This window comes from Polypterus senegalus, chromosome 9, assembly GCF_016835505.1.
Source record: "Polypterus senegalus isolate Bchr_013 chromosome 9, ASM1683550v1, whole genome shotgun sequence".
In the NCBI taxonomy this organism is placed as follows: Eukaryota; Metazoa; Chordata; class Cladistia; order Polypteriformes; family Polypteridae; genus Polypterus; species Polypterus senegalus.
The window spans coordinates 166,540,325-166,564,843 of record NC_053162.1 but is presented as its reverse complement, the minus strand read 5'-3'; the positions used below and the strand labels follow the sequence as shown (position 1 = coordinate 166,564,843).

General features: G+C 38.2%; 1 protein-coding gene across 3 annotated transcripts; it reads right to left on the bottom strand.

Moving 5' to 3' along the window:
* Positions 1 to 1,841: 1,841 nt before the first annotated feature.
* On the bottom strand, positions 1,842 to 23,121 carry LOC120535936 (myb/SANT-like DNA-binding domain-containing protein 2). Of its 3 annotated transcripts, XM_039764144.1 has the most exons (5): positions 22,094 to 22,673; positions 9,877 to 10,014; positions 9,280 to 9,532; positions 5,276 to 5,339; positions 1,842 to 3,165 (listed from the first exon to the last, which is right to left on the bottom strand). In XM_039764144.1, exons 1-5 carry the CDS (start codon positions 22,532 to 22,534, stop codon positions 2,319 to 2,321), a joined length of 1,743 nt encoding a protein of 580 aa, XP_039620078.1. In that variant the 5' UTR covers positions 22,535 to 22,673; the 3' UTR covers positions 1,842 to 2,318. The 3 variants fall into 3 exon arrangements, with proteins under 3 accessions (XP_039620078.1, XP_039620080.1, XP_039620079.1); XM_039764146.1 differs by lacking the exons at positions 9,877 to 10,014; positions 22,094 to 22,673 and adding an exon at positions 22,917 to 23,121; XM_039764145.1 differs by lacking the exon at positions 9,877 to 10,014 and having other exon boundaries at positions 22,094 to 22,667.
* Between the last annotated feature and the right edge of the window lie 1,398 nt (positions 23,122 to 24,519).

Here is a 24,519-nt window from a genome sequence, read left to right as displayed (position 1 = left end):
CACAAGTGACTGGATAAGGTCAGAATTTCTCTCCAACTCTTTGAAAATCATGGGTTGTGGGGCATAACCCCACAATCCCAGCAGGAACATCCTATTTGTAAATATGATGCACAAAATTTAAAATCACAGTACATGACAGACTCTTGCAGCCCACTAAGCATTAGTTCTTGGGCAGTGTTTCACTGAATTTTAAATCAGATTGGTTTCCGTTGATTATGCAAGCGCAAGAACAGGCAGGAATGTAAGCATTAATCCAGTTATCACTTTTGCTCGTTGTTCTGAACAAGACAGTACAGTAGTGGGGCTTGAAACAAACATGTGTTAGAAACAATTCACACCTCCTAATGAACCATCCAGTTCTTACAATGCTACTTCTCTTTGTGTCTGTTTTACTAGAAAAGGCTTGCTTAATAAATGCTTCCATATACCAGTACACTTAAAGAGCCTTAAGATGGAAATCCCCTTAAAAGGCACTATATAAAATTAAGATTCATTGTCGTAAATGTACACTATAGGGGTTACAAGTAAAGAGTGTTTTGATGGTGATTTATAGGAAAGGTGCCATTTAAAATTCAGAGTGAATATACAGTACCTGGGCCCTGAAGTCTACCACAGTAGTGACCATGTCAGAATTTGTGCTTGCTTGCCGCTTTTGAAATTACATGCCTTTGACCACATTAGTCAATAAAATCTGGCAGACTATTTAAGGTCACATAAACATTGTATTCTTGCCATGCAATTCACAATGTAAGGTCTCCCTCAAAATCTAAACTTGAAGGTTTAGGGGTTGATTTATTGCTTTTTATAGCCATTCACTTTCATCACTGCAATCTTCAGCCTACTTCATTAAAGGCAGTACAGGTTTTGCAAGAAATCCCCTTTATCTATTCATCTCTTCAATGTCATTTCTCAAGATTTACAGTAAATTCCACAAGATGAGAAACTTAGCAGACTGAACAACGGGCTCAGTGCTGAAGAGTTAACCTTCTCCCCCTCAAAAATACTCAATGATGGCATTTCATACAAAACAGATTAAACAATAACAAATGGCTACCAAATGCAAATGTCTCATCCTGCACCTCCAAACTTTCATCGACAGACATGTGGCTAGCCAGACCCTGGAAAACCTTCTGATTGTCATCAAATAGGAACAAAGTTACCTTATTCTCTCCTTATATACCTATACCCCACAATCTCAAACTGGTAGGCAGTGAAAATTATGGGGAGTTGACTTCAATATCTGGAAAAAGTAAAAAAAAAGGATTGTGGCATTCTGTATTAATCTGTGATACCCAACAGCATTAAAGAATTATCCAGATGACAAAATGGCATGACCTGGAAATACGAGTTGCATAAAAAATGATCATGAGATTAATTTTCCCTCAATATGCACCCTGCAAAGTGTTTAACAAACAGGACTGCAGCTATAACCAGCCCAATCCCATCCAAGTCTCCAATAAGCTGTGAAAGTTATTTTGAATGACAAAATATGCCTCACCTGCAGATAGGTAAAGCCATCTTTTGAAAGGCTGACAATGCAACAAGAAACATGGGGAACCTCTGCTCATGGGAGCATTTACAATTCCAGCAGGATCAAGGCAAGGACAAAAACAGCAGAGCGCTTCTCTATTAAAAGCAGGCAAGAGCTGCTCTGACAACACACTACTCTCAACAGTCTGCTTCTTATTTATACTATAGACTTTAATAAGAGCCTGCCGCTGTCTGAGCCTAATTTAGAATTTAATAAGAACATAAAGTGTGTGACTGGGAGGGGGGTGGGATGTATAAAGAATTAAAAAAGGATAAAAAAAAAAATACTGTGCTTACAAATATAAAATACATTAATAGTAGATAATATTTTATTACAGCAATTCTTTATATGAAATGTCTGGAAATGCTGGAATGTTCACATTAATATATCAAAGCAATAGACACTCATTATTTTGTCATGGTATGCTATCTAAAACTCCAGCACAGCCTGTTCATAATTTGCTTTTCAGTTTTTTTTCCAGTTTCTGTTGTTGCTGGCACTCTGGTTGAAGTATTAGATTGAATTTAAAAAAATAAAAAGAAGACTGTTGGGTCCAAAAGGCAGCGTTGCAGCAAGAGGCTCCCATGAAGGGAACTCTGTGGGTTGAGTTAAGTCAGTTCCTCTCCCCCCCATCCCTAGTACTCATTGGGTGGGACTGCCCTTCTTTTATAAAGAAAAAAAAAACTCTCAAGGAGAGTCAGTGTAGCTGCAACCAGACAGGTGACACAAGTTGCCTTCCTGCAAGGCTTTGTCGCTCTCCTGAAGCTAATATTCCACACCTCAGGCCCTATTTGTTGAACTTTAAGGAGTATCCAATTGCTATTTCCAAACACTCCACTAAGGATCCTGCAGACAGAAAATCCAGTTCCACCTCAATGAACTTAATGTAGATGTTTTTCGGTGGTGCTGCCCCTTCCTCCAGCTGTGCATTGCAGTTCCCTGTGAGGAACTTGGTGACGGCTGATGGCTCTCCTCTGCCATAGTACTTACCACCGTTCTGAAAGTGTTGAAACAGGCACTGCTGGAGTGTCCGATCCTCAGCAATGCCAAGGAAACAGTAAGTCACTTTGGGAACAGAGGATTCAGCATGCTCTCTGCTTTCCCCTTTCTCAGGGGATCTGCCCGTTTCCCCTTCATTGTCCCCACACTCCGAGGCAGATGGGGTGGATGCCTGCTCATAGCCTATTGCATACAGGCCATGAGTCTTGGGGATACCTCCAGGAAGGAGATATTGCACATTATTGGTGCTCCCTGTTGCTCGTGAGTGGGCAATAGGAATCCAGTCTACTTCCATGTGTAGCTCCAGGCAGCGTGCTTCACTGATAGTGATGTCCAGGAATTTGTAATAGACATTCTTCCAGTTCATTTTCTGCACCTTGGTCATAATGACACGGCCTTCACTTTTCTCTGGATTAAAGTACTCACGTAAGCGCTTTCCCAGAGGCACCTGGGAGCTGATTTCAGCATAGTGGTAACGAATCTCCTCTCGCCAGCGAGTATTGTAGCCCACCCCAAAGATGGCTAACTTGTTGGAGAGATGTAACCGAGAAAAATCAGTCCACGTCTGGAAATGTTCCCATTTGAGCTGCACCGACTCTAAGATACGCACCACGTTCTGCATGATGTCATGCCTCCTAGAAAAAAAGAAAAAAAAAAAAATTAGTAAAACAAAAAAGGAAATGACAGTCTGTCTTCCTATGAATACTTAAGTTAATTTCAACACCCTCAGCCATGGCCGCATAGAAGCCCCCCTTTGTGATAAGATGTTCTGCTTAGATATGATGCATTTGAAGCAGAGTTCCCTCAGTCCAAGAATAAGAATATTTACTTCCAAAATGCCAAACTCATAAATCTTTTATGGAGAATGTCACTGGAGGCTACTTATTCTAATCATTTAGATCTTTGCCAATTGAAATCATTCTAATTGCAACCGGCCCAGCTCATATAGTTCAAAATATTCAGCATGTCTCCTGCATGTACTCTCCCTCCCTTGAAAAGGGAAGCTATGAAAAAAGAAAAAAAAAAACCAACAATACAGCAGATGAAAGGAAAGGCTGCTCAAAGACATCATGAGAGCAGTTTTCCCTGATCAGTAATATCAGGTCTCTTTTGTAAACAGAACAAGGATTTAAGTGAAGGAAGCGGGGACAGAGATACATTAAAGATAAACTTTGGAAATTAGTCACAGGGCAGGGAAGTGTAGTAATTCTTACAGAAATACACTGGAAATCTGGCAAAGATGGGAGCTTGATTTGGCTCATTTCACTGGAAGAACAGAGGCCACACTTGGAACGGACATATCACCATGTCTGGGAGTGAATTATTAAATTGCAAGTTACTGTGAATAAACCTAGATATATGCAGGCGGTCCCTATTGAGAGTGAATATGACACATCTTGGTTTGAGAACATATCAAAAATGAGTTGTGGAATAGGGTGAACACTTTGCTGAATGAGAAACAATTGGAGATACTCACCGTTAGCAAGTATTCATTTAAAACTTGAATTGGTCAATTCGATTTACTGTCAAAATAATATACAGCAAGCTAAAAGCATTTATTCCTTGGCCATCTGGTAAACACTATTGACCAGTCCCTCTGGTATTTATAAGTCAGTAAATTTCTGGAATGGGTTGCATGGCTGTTTCTTAAGCAGTAAATAAGCTCCTGGTTAGAGCTGTGTGACTCTATTCATGTTGGATAAAGTGACATACATTAGCCAGGATGAAGATGAACTTGAACATGAAAACAGAGGTGAAAAACCTTGGCACAACTAACAATGTGGACTTCTAAGGGGTAGAATAGTGAGACACTTTTATAGAATATCTGGCCATGTTTTGGAATAGATTGATCTCATCAAACAGGACAGCCGGCATTATAAATTAAAAACACTAGGAAGTCAAGGTTTCAGCGATCACATAAAATTTAAGTATATAAATAAATCATTTAGAAAAACAAAATATGTTGAAAAAGCCAACATTAGAATTGATAAAAGTCTAAAAATTACTTGTAATGCTAGTGGAGTTGCATATTGCAGCACATAAATTACATTAGAGTAACAACATAAACATGTCCAAATTGATGGAGAGGAGTACAGTTTAATGGGAGGCACTCATCATTGGATTAGTGGCCATTTTCCAAGATTACTCAGGTTAGCTGGTTGCCACCCAAATAGTTTTCCTTTACTTTCTATGATCCTGAGCATCCTTTGGAGACTCATTCTTTTTGTATTATCCAATGTCACCTATCTCATCTCCTCCTTGGGCCTCATACCACCCATAACCACCATGATACACATTTTCCTCAGTTACCCTCTGTCTTTCAATTTACATGCCCAAACCACCTTATTCTGATGCTCCTCAGTACAACACTTATTGCCTCTACAAAAAAAAAAAAAACTTTCTTCTGAAAATTCACACATCCACCTTATCATTCACATCTAAAATCTTTTCAGCTTTGTTTCCTAATGGGATATACTAATTTAAATAAATACCCACTCAAAAGCAAAATTGAACAGAGGTCAGATATCAAAAGGAATTTAAAACAAGGCTCTTTAAAGGAAGATGTAAAAGAGAACTAAACTGGTTGCTCAAAATCCTAAGGCCTGCCTGGAGCACAGCTTAGAGCCACTGTACACAAGGTGTTAAGTGAACAGCTTAAAAGAGAAATCTGGTCGCTCAATAGCTCGCCAGCATAAATAAAGACAAACACTGAGGTAACAAATGCATTTCTCAAACAGTACTTACTGGAGTTCCTCTGTAGATTCTTGCCGAAGCTGCACTGACCTTTTTTTTGAAAAGCTCAAATCCTCTAGAAATATACAAAGAGTTTAATTATAAAATGACCATTACACCAGAAAATAGACAAAATGTTGAAGAACAGAAGTTAAATAAGTAATGGATTGTCTCCTATTAGGCCAAGATACATCCTTAGCCCAAATTCAGTGGATTTACTATCCATTCAGGCATACAGTTAGATCAAAATGTATTTGGACAGTGACATAATTTTCATAATTTTGGCACTGAACACCACCACAATGGATTTGAAATTAAGCAATTATGTGGTTGAAGTTTAAAGGTCCAGCTTTAATATAAGCAAGTGGTTTACCAAAACCGTTTGCTGAAATTCAGCCAAATGCTGTAAAACTGATAGGATGACGCTTCACAGTACAAATGGGCAATGAAACCAAACATACTGTGAAAGGAAACTAAGTGCTTTTCAATGCAAAGTAGTGGAAGGCCAAGTCAATCAACTGACCTCAACCCAATTGGACATGCATTTCACTTGTTAAAGACAATACTGATGGTAGAGAGTTAAATGAACAAGAAGCAAATGAAGAGAGCACCAGTAAAGGCCTGGAACATATCACTAGGGTGGAAACCTAGCACTTGGAGATGGCCATGGGTTCCAGACACAAGGCAGTCATTGACTGAAAAAGATTTTAAACCATATATTGAAAATGATCATTATATTTATGATTATGTTGGTCCAAATACTATTTGAGCCCCTGGAATTGTGAGAGATATGCAGAAAAATGGCTGTCATACCTCAACGGCTCATATGACATTTTTGGTAGACACTTTAAATTAAAGCTGAAAGCCCACACTTCAATCATAAAATGATTATTTAATTTCAAATATATTTTGGTGGTATATTGAGCCAGTATTAAGAAAATTGTCACAGTACAAATAATTATGGACCTAACTGAATGTTTCACTTTAAAATTTAGAATACTTTATTACCCATTTATGCACTCCCACTAAATACAATTCCTTTGTGCTTCTATAATTCATATTGAGGTAAAAATGTAACTATCTACAGATGTTACAACAGAAGCTAGGACCATTTTGGTTTCTTTTATCTAAAAATCTAGGTTAAAGATGATGATTGTGTAGAGACACTTTTGAAATGCAAGAAGCTATCCTTTTATTATAACACAGTTGATTTTATTTTTTATAGTGCAATTGAGAGCAGACAGCCATGAAGAGACTTAAAGCACACACAGTTCAAAGCAGCAAGATAACAAGTATAGCAGTTCTAGAAATTATGCGTTTACGGGAATATATGCCAACTCTCTGGATAATTAGACTATATTTGAAAAAATAAGACAACAAGTATGCCAACTGTGAAAACGTAGCAAGGAATTCCGACTGATGCTGCATGGGAAAATAACTCAAAACAAATACAAAATAAGTTAAATGAGAAAAGCCCATGCCCATTTTTCTAAAAACGCCATAGTTACAGATTATGCTATCTTTTTCTAAATGGACAAGATCAGTGCTTTTACTAGATGATAAAGTTCTAACATTGATTTTTGAAATGATCATTCATATGTTTCAAAAGATAGAGAAAAGCCAAGCAAAATGACACCATTGGCTAACTAAAAAGATTACAATATGCAAGCTTTCGAGGCAACTCATCTTGCCTGAAGAAGGAGCCTGAGTTGCCTTGAAAGCTTGCATATTGTAATCTTTTTAGTTAGCCAATAAAAGGTGTCATTTTGCTTGGCTTTATTCTACATTAATAATGGCTAACACGGTACAACACCCTAGTATTTCAAAAGATAGAAATACAGTACCTATTAAAACTAGTTATCCCTTTAGAAGCTTTCACAGTTTTTCTTGTACAACACTGAATCACAAAAAACCTAATTTTGCTTTTTTGCAATGGATCAACAGAAAAAGACTCTCTAATGTCAAAGTGAAAACAGATCTCTGCAAAGTGGTTTAAATTAAATACAAATATAAAACACACAAAAAAAACGCATAAGCATCCATCCCCTTAAATCTATCAGCTACTTATATCTGGACACAACTTTCCCCCATTCTTTGCAACACTGCCTAAGCTGTGTCAGATTTGTTTGGAGATCGTGAGTGAGCAGCCTTTTCTAAGTCCAGCCACATACTGTATTCTCCTTTTGACTGAGACTTGGATTCGGCCACTCCAGGACATAAACATTGCTTTTAAACCATTCCTGTGTATCTTTGACTTAATGCTGGGGGTTGTTATCTTGTTTGATAACAATATTTTCTCTCAAGGCACAGGTTTCTCGAAGATTCTTTCAGGTTTTCCTCAAGGATTTCTCCTGTATCTTTGGTACATGCATTTTGCCCTCTACACTCACGTACCTTTCAGGGCTTGCTGCACAGAAGCATCCCCAAAGCATAGAACCTTCTTTCAGCAGACTTCACAGTCTGCCATGTACCTTTTTCATACCCTTCTCAATATGTAGTGAACATTTTTTCTCTTTGTCACTCTCTCAAAAAGCTGCAACTGCTGAAATAGCAATTCCTTCATATTAATCATTGGTCTCTTGAAGGCCTCCCCCTGCTTGTCTTCTTTTTACACAATCATTCAGTTTTTGTGGTCTGCCTGATCTAAGTAGATTTACAGCTGTGCCATACTTTTTCCATTACCTATTGACTGATTTAACTAGACTTCAGGTGACATTGTGACAGATATTTTTTGTCTCAATTCCCAAACTTCTGCCTTTCAATATCCTTTCTATAGAGTTGGTTGCAGTGTTCATTTGTTTTTATCGTGTAGGCTAGGCCATAACATGGACACACCACAAGCTGAATCTTCCAGATACAGTGGCACTTATATTGCAATCAATTGAAACCCTTTGACTTCACACAGGTGCTCTCCACTGAACTAACTGAACTGGGACTTCTAAAACAAACTGGCTGTACCAGTAAGAATTTAGGTGTGTCACTTTAAAGGTACTGAGATAAATTCAATTTAGATCGGTTAGAAGAGATTTGTCTTCACTTTTGGTATGAAAGACTTTTTTTTTCTGTTGCCCATTGTCAAAAAATCAAAATTAAAAATCTACATTAAAATCCAAATTAAATCTACTGTGATTCAGTGTTGCATAACAATTAAATGTGAAAACTTCCAAGAAGATAATACTTCTCATATGCAGTGTATAATGGTGTTGCTCAAATTCCTCTTACACAACTCAAGATAAAAAGATGGCAAATCTTTTACATTTGTTTGTTTTGCCTTTATTCTGCAAACCATTCTGCTTACTTATCAAACATGGCCCTGGTTCCAAGAGTTCTACATATTTCTACATATGCTCTCTAATAAATCCTTAAAATTTAAATTTTTGAAGACAAAAAAACTGCAGTCAGTCAAAATATCTTACTGTAAGGCTGCCTGCAGTCCTATTGCTGACATAAAAACAAACTTGTGAAATGCAAGGAAAAGTGACACACCTTTTGTCCAGCAACTTATATCAACTTCAGATAAAGAGGCGAGTGTTACTAATCAATAAAATGTTAAGCAAAAATTTACATTTTACTATGAAGCTGATTTTTAAACATACAGGATCAGTTCTGATCCTCTTAAAAAACAATTACTTTAACAATTGTGATTAATGTCCCATGAATCTGCACTGTTATGCAAAGATTCTTTGCTGGTGGACACTTTTCAGCTATCTATGAATTGGATGTTTTTTATTTAAAGAGTAAAACTACAAGAAGACTGACAGCTGATTACAGTCTGAAGGCAGTCATAACAGCAAAGAACAAAATGAGAAATGAAAATAACCTAACATTACATTTCTGAATATTCTTGAAATATTCATCACTGCATGCTCCCAAGCATCTTCCAGAGGTGTTCCAGTAGCATCCTAACTACATACCCAAACCATCTCAACTCCATCACAGGACCTGAATCATTATGCCGTCACTCAAGCAGAAAACAATTACTTAGAAAGATAGATGCTTTGAGAGAGTTTTCTCACCTGTGTCCAGCTCTTTCTCCTGGAAGGATGGTAGCTCTTGGTTTACCCAATCCTCTTGGGAGTAATCCTCCATTGTACTCCCATCAGACTCCATCTCCTGGTACAGACCACTGCTGTTTATTAATACAGGTTGACAGGTTTGTGAGTCCCAACCTCCCTGCCCAAACACCTTTTCCAGCTGCTCTATTGAGTAACTGCTTTTCCGTTTGCCAATACCATGTTCTTTGACACGACTGTAACATCGTCTTAAGGTCTGGAAAAATATTGAGAGGAGAGAAGAAAAAAAAAAAGAGAGACACTGTAACCATATAAAGGGGAAGCACAGGGACAGTTTTTGACGGTAGTGTTTTACAGAAAGGAGGTGAAGGACACTAGAGCAAGTGCTAATGACTACTGATCTACAGCTTTGCCAATTATTTGCATGGTTCAAGATTTTGTGATTTGCATCTCTTACCATCTCTTCTGAGTTCAAGTCTAAAGTTGATGTCATTTACACAAGTTCTAGTCATTGGGTGTCCAAACTACTATAATACAAACACCAATTACAATTATATTTATGTTTTAACAATTGTTACAAATACAGATTAAGATACTCACGAAGGGTCTTTCAACAAGTACATAGCAGGAAACAAAGCTGTTTCTTTTTTCTTTTTTTTTTTGACATCTAGTCCAACATGTTAGCTGCAGAGAAGCCACTATGTCCACATATCTTGGCACAATGTACTGCATATGAACCTGTTCAAATTAAATCAGACTGATTATGTTTTTTTTTTTATCAATAATTAGAAGAGGCCTCTCAAACTCTTTTCCAGTGACTGCCTCTCTGATTGAATAAAGTAGTACCCAAATATTTTGGCTTAAAATAGGCTTTTTGATTTAGCAAATGAATGTGTGTGGTTGACTTACTTTAGTAAATGGTATGATTCATATTTTTTGATTTATACTTTTAATATCCAGTGCAATCCCTTAAAGCTGCAAATTAACACTGGTGGTAAAAATAAATGCATACATACATACATAAATTTAAAAGTGTAATTGAGCAAGATCAGGATTTCATTTGCAAACATCCTCTATAAGGTCCTTGCAAAGGCAATGCAATTCTCTGATATTTGTATATTAACTCTTTGTTTTGGTATTCTTTTTGTTAAACTGACTTCAGGTGAGTGCTGCTGTCTCACAGTTTGGAGACCCGGATTTGCTTCCTGGGTCCTCACTGCGTGGAGTTTGCATGTTCTCCCTGTGTCTGCGTTAGTTTCCTCCGGATGCTCCGGTTTTCTCCCACAGTCCAAACACATGCAGGTTAGGTGCACTGACGATTCTAAATTGTCCCTACTGTGTGCCTGGTGTGTGTGTGTGTGTGTGCGTGCCCTGCGATGAGATGGCGCCCTGTCCAGGGTTTGTTTCCTGCCTTGCGCCCTGTGTTGGCTGGGATTGGCTCCAGCAGACACCTGTGATCCTGTAGTTAGGATATAGCAGGCTGGATAATGGATGGATGGATGGATGACTTCAGGGGAAGTAGGAGACTATTCTCTATTGTCATTTTCCTTTGTGGACCGTCTTTTCTATGTAAGCTGGGTCTGCAACAGGTTAACAATACTATACCAAGAATAATGAAGACCACAAGTCCGGGCTTTTGTTTGAAGTTAATCCTTTATCTTTCATTTCTTAAGAGAGTCTTTTGTAGGTTATATTGAACCCTCAAAAGAATGCTTCCTTTTCAGATGCAGCCATACTCTGCTCTGGAGAAAGTTTTCATCATTACTGATGTTGAATTGTGAAAAGTGCATTTGCCGTCATCATCATTACCATCACCATGACAGGTTTAATAGCCACTTTCCAGGTTTACCAAGGTAGGCTATTTAAATATTTTTCCCTACACTCTCTGTGGTCCTGAGTATCCTTTGGGGTGAGATGCATTTTGCTCATGTCTTGCATATTGTAAATTCAGAATAGCGTCATTTTTCTTGGTTGAAAAAATGTACATGCAATATCTGTGTATATCTGCACCTAATTCACAGCAAGACTGCATCAGTTTGGATGAAACAATAAATTTCTCTTCCATGACAGCTTCATCACTGCTTGAATATTAATTTTATAAATATAATCGCAGGGACAAACTATTCAAATTTCAGACTGTTAGAAACTAAGTAGTGATCAGAAAAATAAGAAGTAGGAGGTGTAATTGTGACTTCTGAGTTGTTGTTTCCTTGCCTTGATTATGTCAAAAAATGAGCAATACATAAATTAAGGGGTGAATTTACAAAATTCTGCTTTGCACAAGTAAATAATACGCTCACTAAGTTCAAAATGTAATAAGTCAAAGGTACTGCATCTGTCCCAGATTATTTCAGATATACCATAAATACAGTAAGTTACACGACAATATGCTTCTTAGCAAGCAGTCTAAGTTAAACCACTGAATATCTGGATGATTCGGGAAACCTCAGTAAAACAAACATGTGTCTCAGCTTGCCCTCCAAGATGGTTTATTTAGACCTACAGATGCCTTTTATTATACTACTGCTACATTTCATCCTTTATGTGGTTTTTTATTAATAAAAACAAATATAATACAGCCATCAATGCTGTTCATAGAAACTTAAGTATAGTAATGCCTTTGAATGCCCCTTTCCCAGTAAAACAAAAATCCATCATCCCTCCAAAAATTCTTTGTATCAGTACTAACCCACATTAAACTGCATCTATCCGTGCTCTGTATTTTCATTGTCCTCAGCCATGTAAGTGGAAACGAAAGCAAAACAGAAAGCGAGACATAAAACCAAGCCTCCAGCATTTTTGGGATTTAAATTACTTCAATAAAAAATGCCAGCATAGCATTCACTTAATGCAAAACAAAACAATAACTGATATACAGCTGCATTTTTATCAACACTGGGAACAGATCAGAACAAGGTTACACCTGGCTCCAATTTTATTTCCATTGCCTCTTTTTACCCCCAATAGACTCCCAGACTCCCTTCAAAGCATGGTTAGTTCCAGCTCAGTATGTGCAACTTGTGCTGGACTCATAACAACTTCAGGTATGTTTCTATGTAGTTGTGAATACGCTTTCAAATCTGTTCATGTCCTGTTTATAAACTCTTGCTTGGTTGTATGGATTAATTTTGTGCAAAACCAAGTAACACGGGCACAGGGCCTGCAGACAAAATGGCAAGGACTTACTGAGAATACTCAAAAGTGACTTGGACAGATTGATCCATAATAAAGCGACGGGTATGTTGAAAATCAATCGATAAGATAGAAGACAGGAGAATACTTGACAGTTTATAAAGATAGAAAAAATACATAAAATAGCAACAAAAGGAACAATTAGATTTAGGGAGGTCACAAGAACCAATATTTATGTGCCAAGTCAATTCCAAAGTTCCAAAAATGTAATGGTACCAGCTTTTTTTCTGTATCGGTAATACAGAGTGAAAGTTAGCACTGTACTTGTTTGTGATTGCAAATAGATGAATTACTCGGGAAAGCACAAGACTATGTTAGTTAGAAAAACTTGACTCAGAACTACATATAAAAATGACTCACAGTGGTGAGGATACAGTACCACATAAACAAATATCAACATGAATAACAGAAGAGGTCTTGTCTAGAAATGGTTTGTGTTCAAAGCAGGAGAACTGCATGGCTGTGCAAAAAATTGTGAATGTTTAAAGAGTGAAATGATGTGACTGAACTAGTGTGAGTTCAACTTGTAGTGTCACAATGTTGTAAGAAGAGACAAAATGATGGGATGATGAATCACTTTTTAATGCCGTGTCCTACACAGTATCTAATATTGAATGTCACCTTCACATTAATTATGGAATTGCACTGAACTTCTTCACAGATGTCCATTTAATCATCCATCCATTTTAACCAGTTTAAACAGTTCAGTGTTGTGGACCAGAACTCATACACCGACTGTTATGCATATAGGACACTCTTAAAACTGCACACTGGCAGCACTAACATCATCTGTAGCAAATAAAAAAAATCGAATCACGTTTCAGACAAATTAGCCATTTGGCTTGACGGCACAGGTGACAAAATTTGCTGCTCTGTTTGTTAATACCAAAATAAAACTGGTTTAGTGGTGCGATTATGCCAGTTAGCGGGAAAGGCAAAATAGCATACGTCATTAATAATTATTAATACACAAATGCCAAATTTGTGATATTTGTTTGGATTTTGAAGTTTGGAGTCATACTATTGCTCTTTAATATAACACCTAAAATGTGATTGACTGACTGACTGTCAAACTCACTAATCGACAAAAACACTATTTCTCATTTGGCAGGTATCCACTAAGAAAGGAAATTTCAAAATATCAATATTTAGGGGTTAAGAAAAAAAAAATGAGAAAAACAAAATACCCAAAAAACTCAAAAGTGCCTTGGCTGATTTGACTGAAATTTGGTGATTTTTTTTGTAGATATTCGTTAATAGTACTTTAGCGAGTGGTACAGCCTAATGTACTGCACCTCGTGTTTTGCCACAGTGCTGGCGGCCACTTGGGATCTCACTGAGAAATGGGGTGTGTCAGTTTATGCAAATGAAGGATTGCCCAACCGATCCAGTAAGAGTGGTATTAAACATATACTATCGCTCCCTTCTTCATCTTATCTGCAACATTTGTGCAAATGCTGATTTGATGACTACAATTCCCATCAGCGCTGTTCCAGGCAATATTATCAGCGCTTACAATGTTTAAATAAAAGCAACCCATCAAGAAAACCTGTAACTTCCTTTTTTCCCCCCTTCCATAAACCACATTTGGATAACAATTTCATTGTCTCGGTGGATTACAACTATCTTTTTAAGTTTCCTGACAACGAACTGACAGCATCTGAAGAGTGGGTTTCATTCCTCCTTTCGTGAATAAAGTGCTATTTGGGTCCTGTTGGTGATCAGTTAGAAATGGGTAAAAATATCATGCAGTGCTCTTGATTGCTTTGGCGAACTGGGGGTATGTAACATGTAACAATTATTCTGAGATAAACTAATTACAGTACTTTTTTTTAGCAGTGCATGGCATTGTTTTTGAAAAAGCCAACACTGCTGTTCACCAGCAAATCACAATGACGTTTGCAATACCAATCTTCCAATCAATACCAATATCAATCTTCAGTGTTAGGAACTTTGTGAAGAAAAAAGTAAAAAAATAAAAATGTAAATGTAAAAAATGCAAATCAACTGACAGTGCAAGCTATAATTGAACAGAATGAAACAATGGAGATGTTGTTTTCAAAATGTAATAAACAAAGAAGAGAAAGTTGCTTTCAAGTGAGTAAACAGTAATTAATAACTTGTTTTATTTGTTGGTACACATTTATTCAAACACAGCGTATACAAAAGCAGTACTAATTTTAGGCTTTGATGCTAATAGAGAGTCAAGATTCTGACCAGATTTTAACTTTGAATGAATCAACTTTAAATTATCTTTGTAACATTACTGAATACCAGTATTGGTGATATCCTTTAATACAGAGTTCTGCTGCATCCCCAAAAACTGTATGCAGCATGTTCAGCAAGTCAAGTGAGCTAATATTAGCCCTTGAGGAGGAAAAAAACTATTGTATAGATAAAAGTACTTTGTTAATTACATAGTATTTCTGATACATTTAATTAACCAGTGGCACTATAACTGAGGCCCACTGACTGGGCAAAGTCAGGTAACATAGCTAGTGTGTCATATATTTGAATGGTACGTTGACAAATGTAATGCTGTGCACCAGTGACACTGCAGGTTCAGTTAACATTGTAATTCTCAATTTGCAAAGAGCCCAAACAATAAAGTCTTATCACTTGTATGAGATAATTTGAAAACAACACAACAAAGGGTGTTTTACAGGAGTTCTAAAACAATGAATGAATGTAAAACTAATCAGCTTGGTTTCACACAGAAATAAAAATTTGGACAAATATAAAATTAAAAAAAAGACAGATTTGGAAAATTAAAGCACCAGGATTTTGTGACATTTAAAAATTGAATCAATTTGCCTCATCCATCAAGCATTAGTCTTTACAATTACATTACACTGGAATTCACTATTTCGGCAGTACAGATCTAATAATGTTTGAATTGTTATTTTTAGTACTGATTTTACACACTATTTCAATTAATGAAGAGAACATATCAGAAATAATTTGGAATGTGCACTTGTTAAGATAAATAGGGCAGTCTGTGACAATTTTATTCTTTATAAATACTATGGTGAAATCCTCCCAGTTGTTGCATTGGGGGAATCCCCATGTCTACCATCAATCCATTTTATTCAGGGGACTGCAGGGGAAGCAGTGCCCAGACCTCCTTTCTCCCTGCCATCTGCTCCAAATTCTCTGGGGGATTCAGAGGCATTCCCAGGCCAGCTGACAGACATAATGTCTCCAGTGTGTCTTGTGTCTGCCCCGAAATCCTCTCCCAGTTGGACATACCCGAAACACTTCCTAGGGAGGCTTGCAGGAGGCATCCTAATGCAGAGGAGCAGCAGCTCTACTTTAAGCGCCTCCCAAATGTCTATGTTCCTTACTCTAAGGCTGAGCATAGAGACATCCCTGTGAAGGAAACTCAGTTCTGCTGCTTGTATCTGCAATCTGATTGTTTCTACCGTAGCTCGTGACCATAGGCAGGGTTAAAAACACAGATCAACTGGTAAATCAAGATTTTCAACTTTCAGCTCGACTCGCTCTTCACCTTAACTGACCAGTACAATGTCCACATAACGGCATATACTTCTTCAATCTGTCTGTTGATCTCCCATTCCCTTCTTCCCTCACTTGTGAACAGGATCCCCAGATACTTAAATTCCTCTACTTAAAGCAGCACTCTTCCCAACCGGGAGGGGGACCCCACTCTTTTCTGGCTGAGAATCATGACCTCGGACTTAGAGGTGCTGATCCTTATCCTGGACACTTTATACCTGGCTGCAAACTGCCCCAGTATCTAAGGTCACAGTCCAATTAATCCAGTAGGACCACATCATCCACAAAAAGTAGAGATGCGGTCCTGAGGTCAACAAACCAGACACCCTCCACTCTTTGGCTGTGTCTAGATCCATGGGGAATGAGCGCAATGTGAACCAAGATTCTGGTGGTACAGTGACGGAATAGCTTGCAAAAGCAGGCTGGGTATCCCACACTCTTGAAGCACTCTATGGCAGACGGCCAGCTGCTTAACCTGGCTGGGATGCCCAAAGAAGAGAAGGTTGGGGGAAGGCAGCTACTGAGGGGCACTGCATCCCTCAAGACGCCAGATGGCGAGTTACCTTCAGCATAGCGGTGCCCTGGATTCCCGCAGAGCATGATGGGATCTGTAGTTTGGCATCACAGCCCTGCTGGGTACAGTTCTGACAAGTCACGAGGTTGGAAGCCCAAAGAATCTCCGGGCTGAAGAAAACCTCAAGTCCTCCATCTGACCCGGAAGTGCTGGCAAGTCACGAGGACGGCCGAATAGAAGCACTTCCGGGTCAAGGACTATATAAAGGACTACTGAAGACACAGTAAGTCAGCCGGAGTTGGGAGGTAGAGGACAGAGCTTGCTGGGAGGTGTGGAGGAGAGATTTCGAGAACTAAATATTATTGTGTTTGTTTATTGTGGTAGGTTTGCGTTGGGCACTATTTACTGGAAAAAGAAGAAATTAAACTGCTTCTTGGTGTTTTCGTGTATCAGTTTCTGTGTGTCGGGTTAAGCACTGGTATAGCGTCATCTAGTGCTACACACTCCAAAAGAATACCCTGAGGGATGTGGTCGCATGCCTTTTTCCAGAGTGCAAAACACATGTAGACTACAGTAGTTGAGCATATTCCCATGAACATTCCAGAATCCTTGTGAGGATAAGCTTATCCAATGTTCCATAGGCAGAAAGAAATTGTTACTTCTGAACAATTCCTTCTGCATCTGATCTGAATCCTCCTTTCTAGAACCCTGGCATAGACCTTCTCAGGGGGGCTGGGAAATGTGATTCCCCTAAAGTCAGAATACACTCTCCAGTCCCCTTTCTTAAAGATGGAAAACACAACCCCAGTTTACCAATTCAATGGCAATGTCTCCCGTCCCCGCACAATGTTAAAGAGGCATGTCAGCCAAAACAGCCCAACACGAACATCACCTACCCCCCAGAGCCTTGTCACTGAGGTGTATTTTAGCTTACCTCAGCTCCATTGATGGATGAAGTGTATTAGAAGGATTTAAGAGATCCTTGAACTGCTCCTTTCCTCAGCCAACTATATACTCAGGCGAGGTCAGCAGCACTCCATCCACATGTCTTTTACACATTAAAATTCAAGCCCTGTATTGCATTGTGATATTTATGAATGCCAATACTAGTTTACTTAAAAGATAGTTGGGCAACTACGTAATGGATATAACAGCATTTCAAATTTCCTGTTACTATTAGTATTGATATTTATTTATTTTTTACAGAAAAAGGCACAATATTGTTAACTTGAATAATGGACCTATTTTTAATAAAAAGCCATTGAATGGGATTTCTGTGTTTTGCCTTGGTATCAAATATTGTGAAATTTCATTGGTAATGGCATTGAATGCAGCAATTCTGGTTTTGTGGCCTACCTAATCAGCAGTACAATAATTATTTTAGTATCTTCCACAGGGATATGTATTCCAGTGTTTATTACTTAACCCTTTCATATTGCAATTGAAAAATATTTGGAAACAGACAACATATCAGTGTGGTCACTAGCATCCCACACCTGGACAAACTTGTTAAGAAGGCAGGCTCTATTGTAGGAGTAAAGTTGGACAGTTTAACATCTGTGGCAGAGCGACGGGCATTAAGCAAACTCCTGTCAATCATGAAGAATCCACTGCATCCACTGAACAGTGTCATTTCCAAGGCAGAGGAGTAGCTTCAGTGACAGACTTTTGTCACTGTCCTGCTCCACTGACAGACTGAGGAGATCGTTCCTCCCCCACACTATGCGACTCTTCAATTCCATCCAGGGGAGTAAATGCTAACATTACTCAAAGTTATTGTCTGCTTTTACATGCATTTTTATTACTATTTAATATTCTTTTTTGTATCAGTATACTGCTGCTGGACTATGTGAATTTCCCCTTGGGATTAATAAAGTATCTATCTATCTATCTATCTATCTATCTATCTAAAATGGCTGTTAAAATTCATATGAGAACTTGAAATATATCTGGATGTTTATTTAAGTTCAAAATTCAAAAGTGAAATAAAGTCCCCAATCACTATCCTGTAATAGCTGACATCATTGTACAACATTGTAGGATTTTCTAGATCATCTCATTATTAGTAAATCACATTTCAAAAAACGGCATATTATTTTTTTTTTTTTTTAGGTGGACGGCTGCTAATGCCAGAAATGGAATTGACAACTTTCGGTCAAATAAAAAACGTCTCCCTTTCCACTTCAAACGTAGGGTGGTCCACAGCGTCTCTCTTTCAGTGTACAACTGGCTGTTGTGACAACCTCAGTATCCAAACTTCTGCTGATAGGCACACTTAAATTTCAATTTGTAGTGAGAACACATTTTTAGCGAGTTTAGTAAATCATTTATTGTGGAAAATGCATTAACAGTTTCATCACTAACAATATGTACTTAATAAAGCGGTGTACATGTAGCTCCCTGAATGTTTAACTTATTTTTTTATTTATTTAATATAATGCATATTTTTAATATTAATAATTCAATTGTGCTATTCAATCAAGTAGCAGCCTAGTTTCTGGTGTGTGTAGTAGAGTAGAAATATTACTAGATACAAGGTATTTTAATCAGCAGGCTATTTAGATATTCTACATCAATTCATACTGACAACTGTGGTTCTTATATCTGTATTTAATGAATGATGTTGCATTCACTGTCTGTTGATATTGTACTACTGTCATTTGTCTGTGGGAGACATGCAAGTACTCTGTACACATGATAATCAATGTGAACTTTAAATATTTGTTTTCCTATGTGCTCTGCATGTATGATGTCACACACACACACACAATCCCTATGTCATTTTGCAAAAAAAAACAAAAAAAAACAGTCTTAGACGTTCAGTTGGTGGGCTAAGTTAGTTGCAGTGCACCAATTTCACAATGGACATACGTTCACTCGGTAGTGGTTGCCATACAGCATAATTACATACATAATAAAAACTAGCGTATCCCATAATGCTAAACATGTGCTTCTTTTTGAGAAAATACCCAAGTAAAATAAAGAAAAATTATACTAGTGGTATAAAATTGAATTTGGCAACCCTGTTTCATGTCACTGCTGGCATTTTCTGACCTTTCTGACCATTAGATTTACTACAAGCTACCTTTTGCCTTAGCACAATTTTGTGTGCCAGTGCTGTGAATAATATATTTCAGGTAGATGGTTAGTGCATTCATGGAACAAACATGGAATGAAGAGAATTTTGGCAACTTTTTAAAGTGCATTACTTTCATCTTTATAGGCACAGATATTATTTTACAGCATTAATTAAATGTAAAAGAATGTCATGCAAAGTTCAAAGATTTAAAAAACTTGAAACCTCTGATAAACTAGCAAAATTATAATGGCAGATCTGACAGCGAAAAAATGTATTAGTAGTGTCATATGCAAGCTTCTATAGGTTGTGCAGAAAACCCTTGTTGCAAACTGTCTTTCTTCTTCATTTCCATAATGTAACTACACTGAAGAGTTGTTAATGTCAGTCACAGCCACAACTGAACATGTGCAGAATTATAATAAAAATGTCTTATCTGGAATACTACCATTCTAGCTACAGCAGGCAAATACGATAAGAGCTGACAAATAGTGGCTGAGGACACAGTCTCTTTTTGATATACTTAACACATGTATAACACCATCTCTTGATTAATCTGGGTATCTATCTATACAGTACCATTCTTGATGGTGTTGTTAATTGAATTTAACACAATTTAAGATTTTCACAGCTACTTAACCTAATTGGGGGTCACAAGGGTTAGAGCCTTTCCTGGCAGGAATGGACACAAGACTGGAACTCACTATGAATGAGGCATCAGTCCAATCACACAAATACACCCAACCAAAATAATTTTGACCTGACAAGCAACCTAAAGTGCACGTCCTTGACGTGTGCAAAGAAACCCTGAGTATGGAGAGGAAAACCCACATAAATGCAAAAGAAAATGCAAATGCCTCACGGATAATCATTCTGTAATCAGTCTTCTAGCAAATAAGTAATATTTGTACATACCATCTTTCATTGAAATCACTGTTTCAAAAGCACCTTATTTGAGTAATAGAGTACAGCTTGAATATTTTATACATGGGCGTAGAATGGCTAAGAAAGGATTCAGTTTAACTAAAGCAAGACTTACACATCAGAACTACTAAGTATCATTAAGACTCTAAACCACAACATCAACACTCTGCATATAAGAATTTTGAAATTATACTTAGTGGGGCGCAAAATTAAAAAAACCAATACATTTTAGCCATACCACCTTGAATGATGAGAGTCAGTATGTTGGCAGAAGACAGCAAAGATACACCGGTCAAAGTAAATAATTCTGTTATAATTTATATACTGTAGCACTTTACCTACCCCTTTGAAAACAAGGTGCATAAGTAACTAAACACAATTTATATGAAACCCTAACTATTACTGTGATAACAGGATTGGTGACGTAAGGGTTCAGAGTGAGACAATTCTGCATTGTGAACATTTTTGAGTATATGCTTTTAAATCAAGATCACTAATGACTCGCCTATCCAAGGTCATCACTTCTTTCAAAAAAAGCTTTATATCATTAAAACTAAAAGCAATAGAGGGTTGTTTATTTCCCTGAGACACAGCCCTCACAAACCAGTAATTTAGCTTGTCCTTTCATATACAGTATATAGGTATGGGAGGTGTGTGCGTGTGTATGCACATGAATTATATTCGTGTACATGTACTTTATACACGCACGTTTCATTTGCACGTCTCCTTTATAATGGCACTATTCTGCAACATGTGATAATGCATGTTGCTTACCTTATATTATTTGTATGTGATGTTGGTTTCAGTTATATGCAACTCCAAAGCTACCAAGATAAATTCCCATACATTAAGTACTGACGAATAAAAGTATACTGGTCGCCTCAGATCAAAGCACGAATGCGCAAATTTTTAAAAACAATGACATTTTTTCAGAAGACTTTTTCAAAACAATAACCGAAAATATATATGGACACCCAACTGACAAATCACGAGGAGACCTAATTCAAAACTGACACATAAAACAAACCAGTTACTTGCGAGAGATCAGTCAGTTGGCGTGCTTTCTTATCGTGGCTGTCATAATCTGCGGGACAGATTAGTACTGACAGACAAGCCTGACTTTATACAAAGAAACGTTCCTTCAGCCCTTTGTCGCTCTCTCACTCGATCACTGACAACCGTGAAGACGTTTCTGCACCTACTGGTCACTGATCCTTTATCCCCCTAAAGCAGATTTGGCGTTTTCTGCATCAGTGCTAACCTTCATGAAATTGAAGCGCAGCACCTCCTTTGTTTAACTCTTTGTTTCGTCCTGCACCTTTGCTTCTCGCATTGCATTTCTTCCCATTCGATTTGCTTCCTCGGTGTTGGCAGTTTTTGTCTTTGAATTAAGGCATCTTTGAGCACTGTCTCGTTCCCTTTGTGTCGTATAACAGCTGTTTAATTTTACCTTCAGCTTGGATCTCCTGATATGGACCTGTCTTCACATCTCAAACTAGCCCTCCCACGACTGCCTTTCTATGGTTATTAACTTGTCTTTTTTAATTTCGCAATGTACATCCAAGAAGCGGCTATCTTCTATGGAATCCACATACCTTAATTCGTTCTCGACACTGGGAAGGCGTTCTCTCGTATCCAAGCTCACCCAGGGCGCGGGAGACCCGTTCATACATGGCAGGCCCCGGCGCCTTGCCGGAAAACACCGTGCCAGCCCCTTCAAGCTGCTGCATGCGCGCCTCAGCCAGTCGCTCGTTGCCCCAAACGGCGATCAGCGCGTTCGTTTCCGACGGTGTCCAAGACATCCCTCTGCAGGCGGGAAAGCTGTTGGAGGCGGAGGCCGAGCTACCGCGGCCTGCGATCGCAGAGCTTGGGGTACCCAAGTTCAAAGGGGAAAAGCGGGTAGGAGTCGACGGGTTGGAATGGTACGGATTTCCATCGCTCAGATCAGGTGATTCCGGTGACGGGGCCTCGGTCTTCGGGATCTTTAACTGCATTGATATCCCGGGCGAACGATCCGCGTTACTGGGCGCCGCCATCTTGGTTGTGTTGCTAGGGGGAGGGGGAGGGGAGAGCGGATACTGGGCGGGCCAGAGGGTGTTGCATGCCGGGATATTGCAGGGCAAAGAATAACGCTGTCTCGCTTAGCGGACATTACCCGCAAAAATATGGCGGAAGGCGTGCGTCGATTAAGTTTGGATTAAAGTAAATACAATACAGTTAAATCATGGCGTTAATTCGATAGTAATATAAGTACCAAACGGTTGTACAAAGTAAATGCATGGCATTACCATTTCATTGTACGAAATGTGAATGCTTGTTTAATTAATCGATTGAAACCTAATATTATTAAACATAAAATATGATTTCATAGAAACTGTGTGACACAAAGATTTTTTGTAATTTATCAGAGTTACCTACATCAGTGTCACAGGCTGTCGCATCTACCACAGCATTGGATTGATGACTGAAATAATCCCCTGGTCGCCAGTCCATCGCAGAAAGCGCACACACACATCCACACTGCCAATGTAAAGTCGTCAATCAGGCTAACACGTCCGACCTAAACCGGATTACCCGTAGAAACGGACAAGTGCCACATAGACTGCAATCCGACTGGGAATGAAGACAGCAGCACAAAACAGTGCGAAAGGGTGTCATTTGCCACTTTTGTTTGCGCTGAATTACCCTGTTTATACGTCCATAAATGAGACATGACATAGGGCTGCACGATAAGAATAGCCAGAGGCGGGTGGGCGTATTGAAAGCTTCACTTATGGGGTCTCTTAACAGAGTATGGCGGGGTAGGATTTGTGGGGGGGCGTATTTCTACTTGAAGAATCGGTCCCGCTGAAATACCCCACGTTGTATCAAGAACTTAGTAACATGGGCCCTCCTTGGAGTTTCTATTTCGTGTACGCCCAAACTCAAGAGCGGAGAATTGGGGTCCCGCTCCTTGGAATTTACCCACATTGTTTTGAAAAATATTGCACCCCAGTTAACGTATTAGTGGTGAAGTTGAACATCACAAATACTTTAATTAAACACATGCTTATAATTAAAACCGTTAAAAGCTGAAAAATGGTGATTGGTGTTCAGTCATTCTGACTTTTGTAAGTAATTACAGGAAATCCAATTACAAAGCTAATTAGAGCAAGGGTTTATATATATATATATATATATATATATATATATATATATTCATAGTGATTTTCCGTGAAAATGAGATGTGGGTAACATCCATTTTCCTAAGCCACTTTTAATGAAAGGATCGCGGTAACAGTCAAATATAATGCAAAGATTACCATGATTGCTGGTCATAAATCATATTTATATCAGTTTAAATAGGCGAGGTTAGTTATGCCGATTGATACCAAAGGTAAATTATTTAACCCAACCTTTTCTAAAGCAAGTTAAAAGTTTAATTTCCGTTATGTCGAGATATTCCCTATTCTACCACTAGATGACAGTGTATGCAATTTTATCTATATGAGGCGCATGAATCAAGATTGAGTTTACAGCAATCACTTCTATAAAGGAACGGCACAGTGACGCTGCGGTTAGTGCTAATTTACGCCCCATGAGATTAAACATTATAGCCTTATTTTGATTATGCAGCTCCTGATCCAAACCAAAACGGTAAGGGTTCACATCAAATATTAGGAAGAAATGGTGTGATAAATTCCTAAAAATCCAACAAGTAACAGTATATTCGACTGCAGGGTTGGTGAATACGAATAGAGAGAGAGGGAGAGAGAGAGATTTTGGAAAAAATGTTAAGCAGTAAAAATTATTATACAGTATTTAAAACAGTAAACGTAAGAGACTTTTAACACGCATTGCGAATGACACCTTAGTTCCCAGAAATTAAGAATATTTTAGAAAATGGAATAATCAGTATGTAAAAAATGCAATGTGCATAGATGCCGACCGAACATTAGTATTATTAAATATTTATTTAGCCGACGCATTTATCCATGACGACTTACAAAGCAAATTATGATATATACAAGAATAACTTGAA

Excerpts from the sequence above, each read along its gene's own strand:
- LOC120535936 (XM_039764144.1), bottom strand. The coding sequence starts at position 22,534 with ATGGCGGCGCCCAGTAACGCGGATCGTTCGCCCGGGATATCAATGCAG. Across the intron at positions 9,533-9,876 it reads TACTTGTTGAAAGACCCTTC|ACCTTAAGACGATGTTACAG; the intron begins GTGAGTATCTTA and ends ATATTTTTCCAG. Across the intron at positions 3,166-5,275 it reads GAATCTACAGAGGAACTCCA|GAGGCATGACATCATGCAGA; the intron begins GTAAGTACTGTT and ends CTTTTTTTCTAG.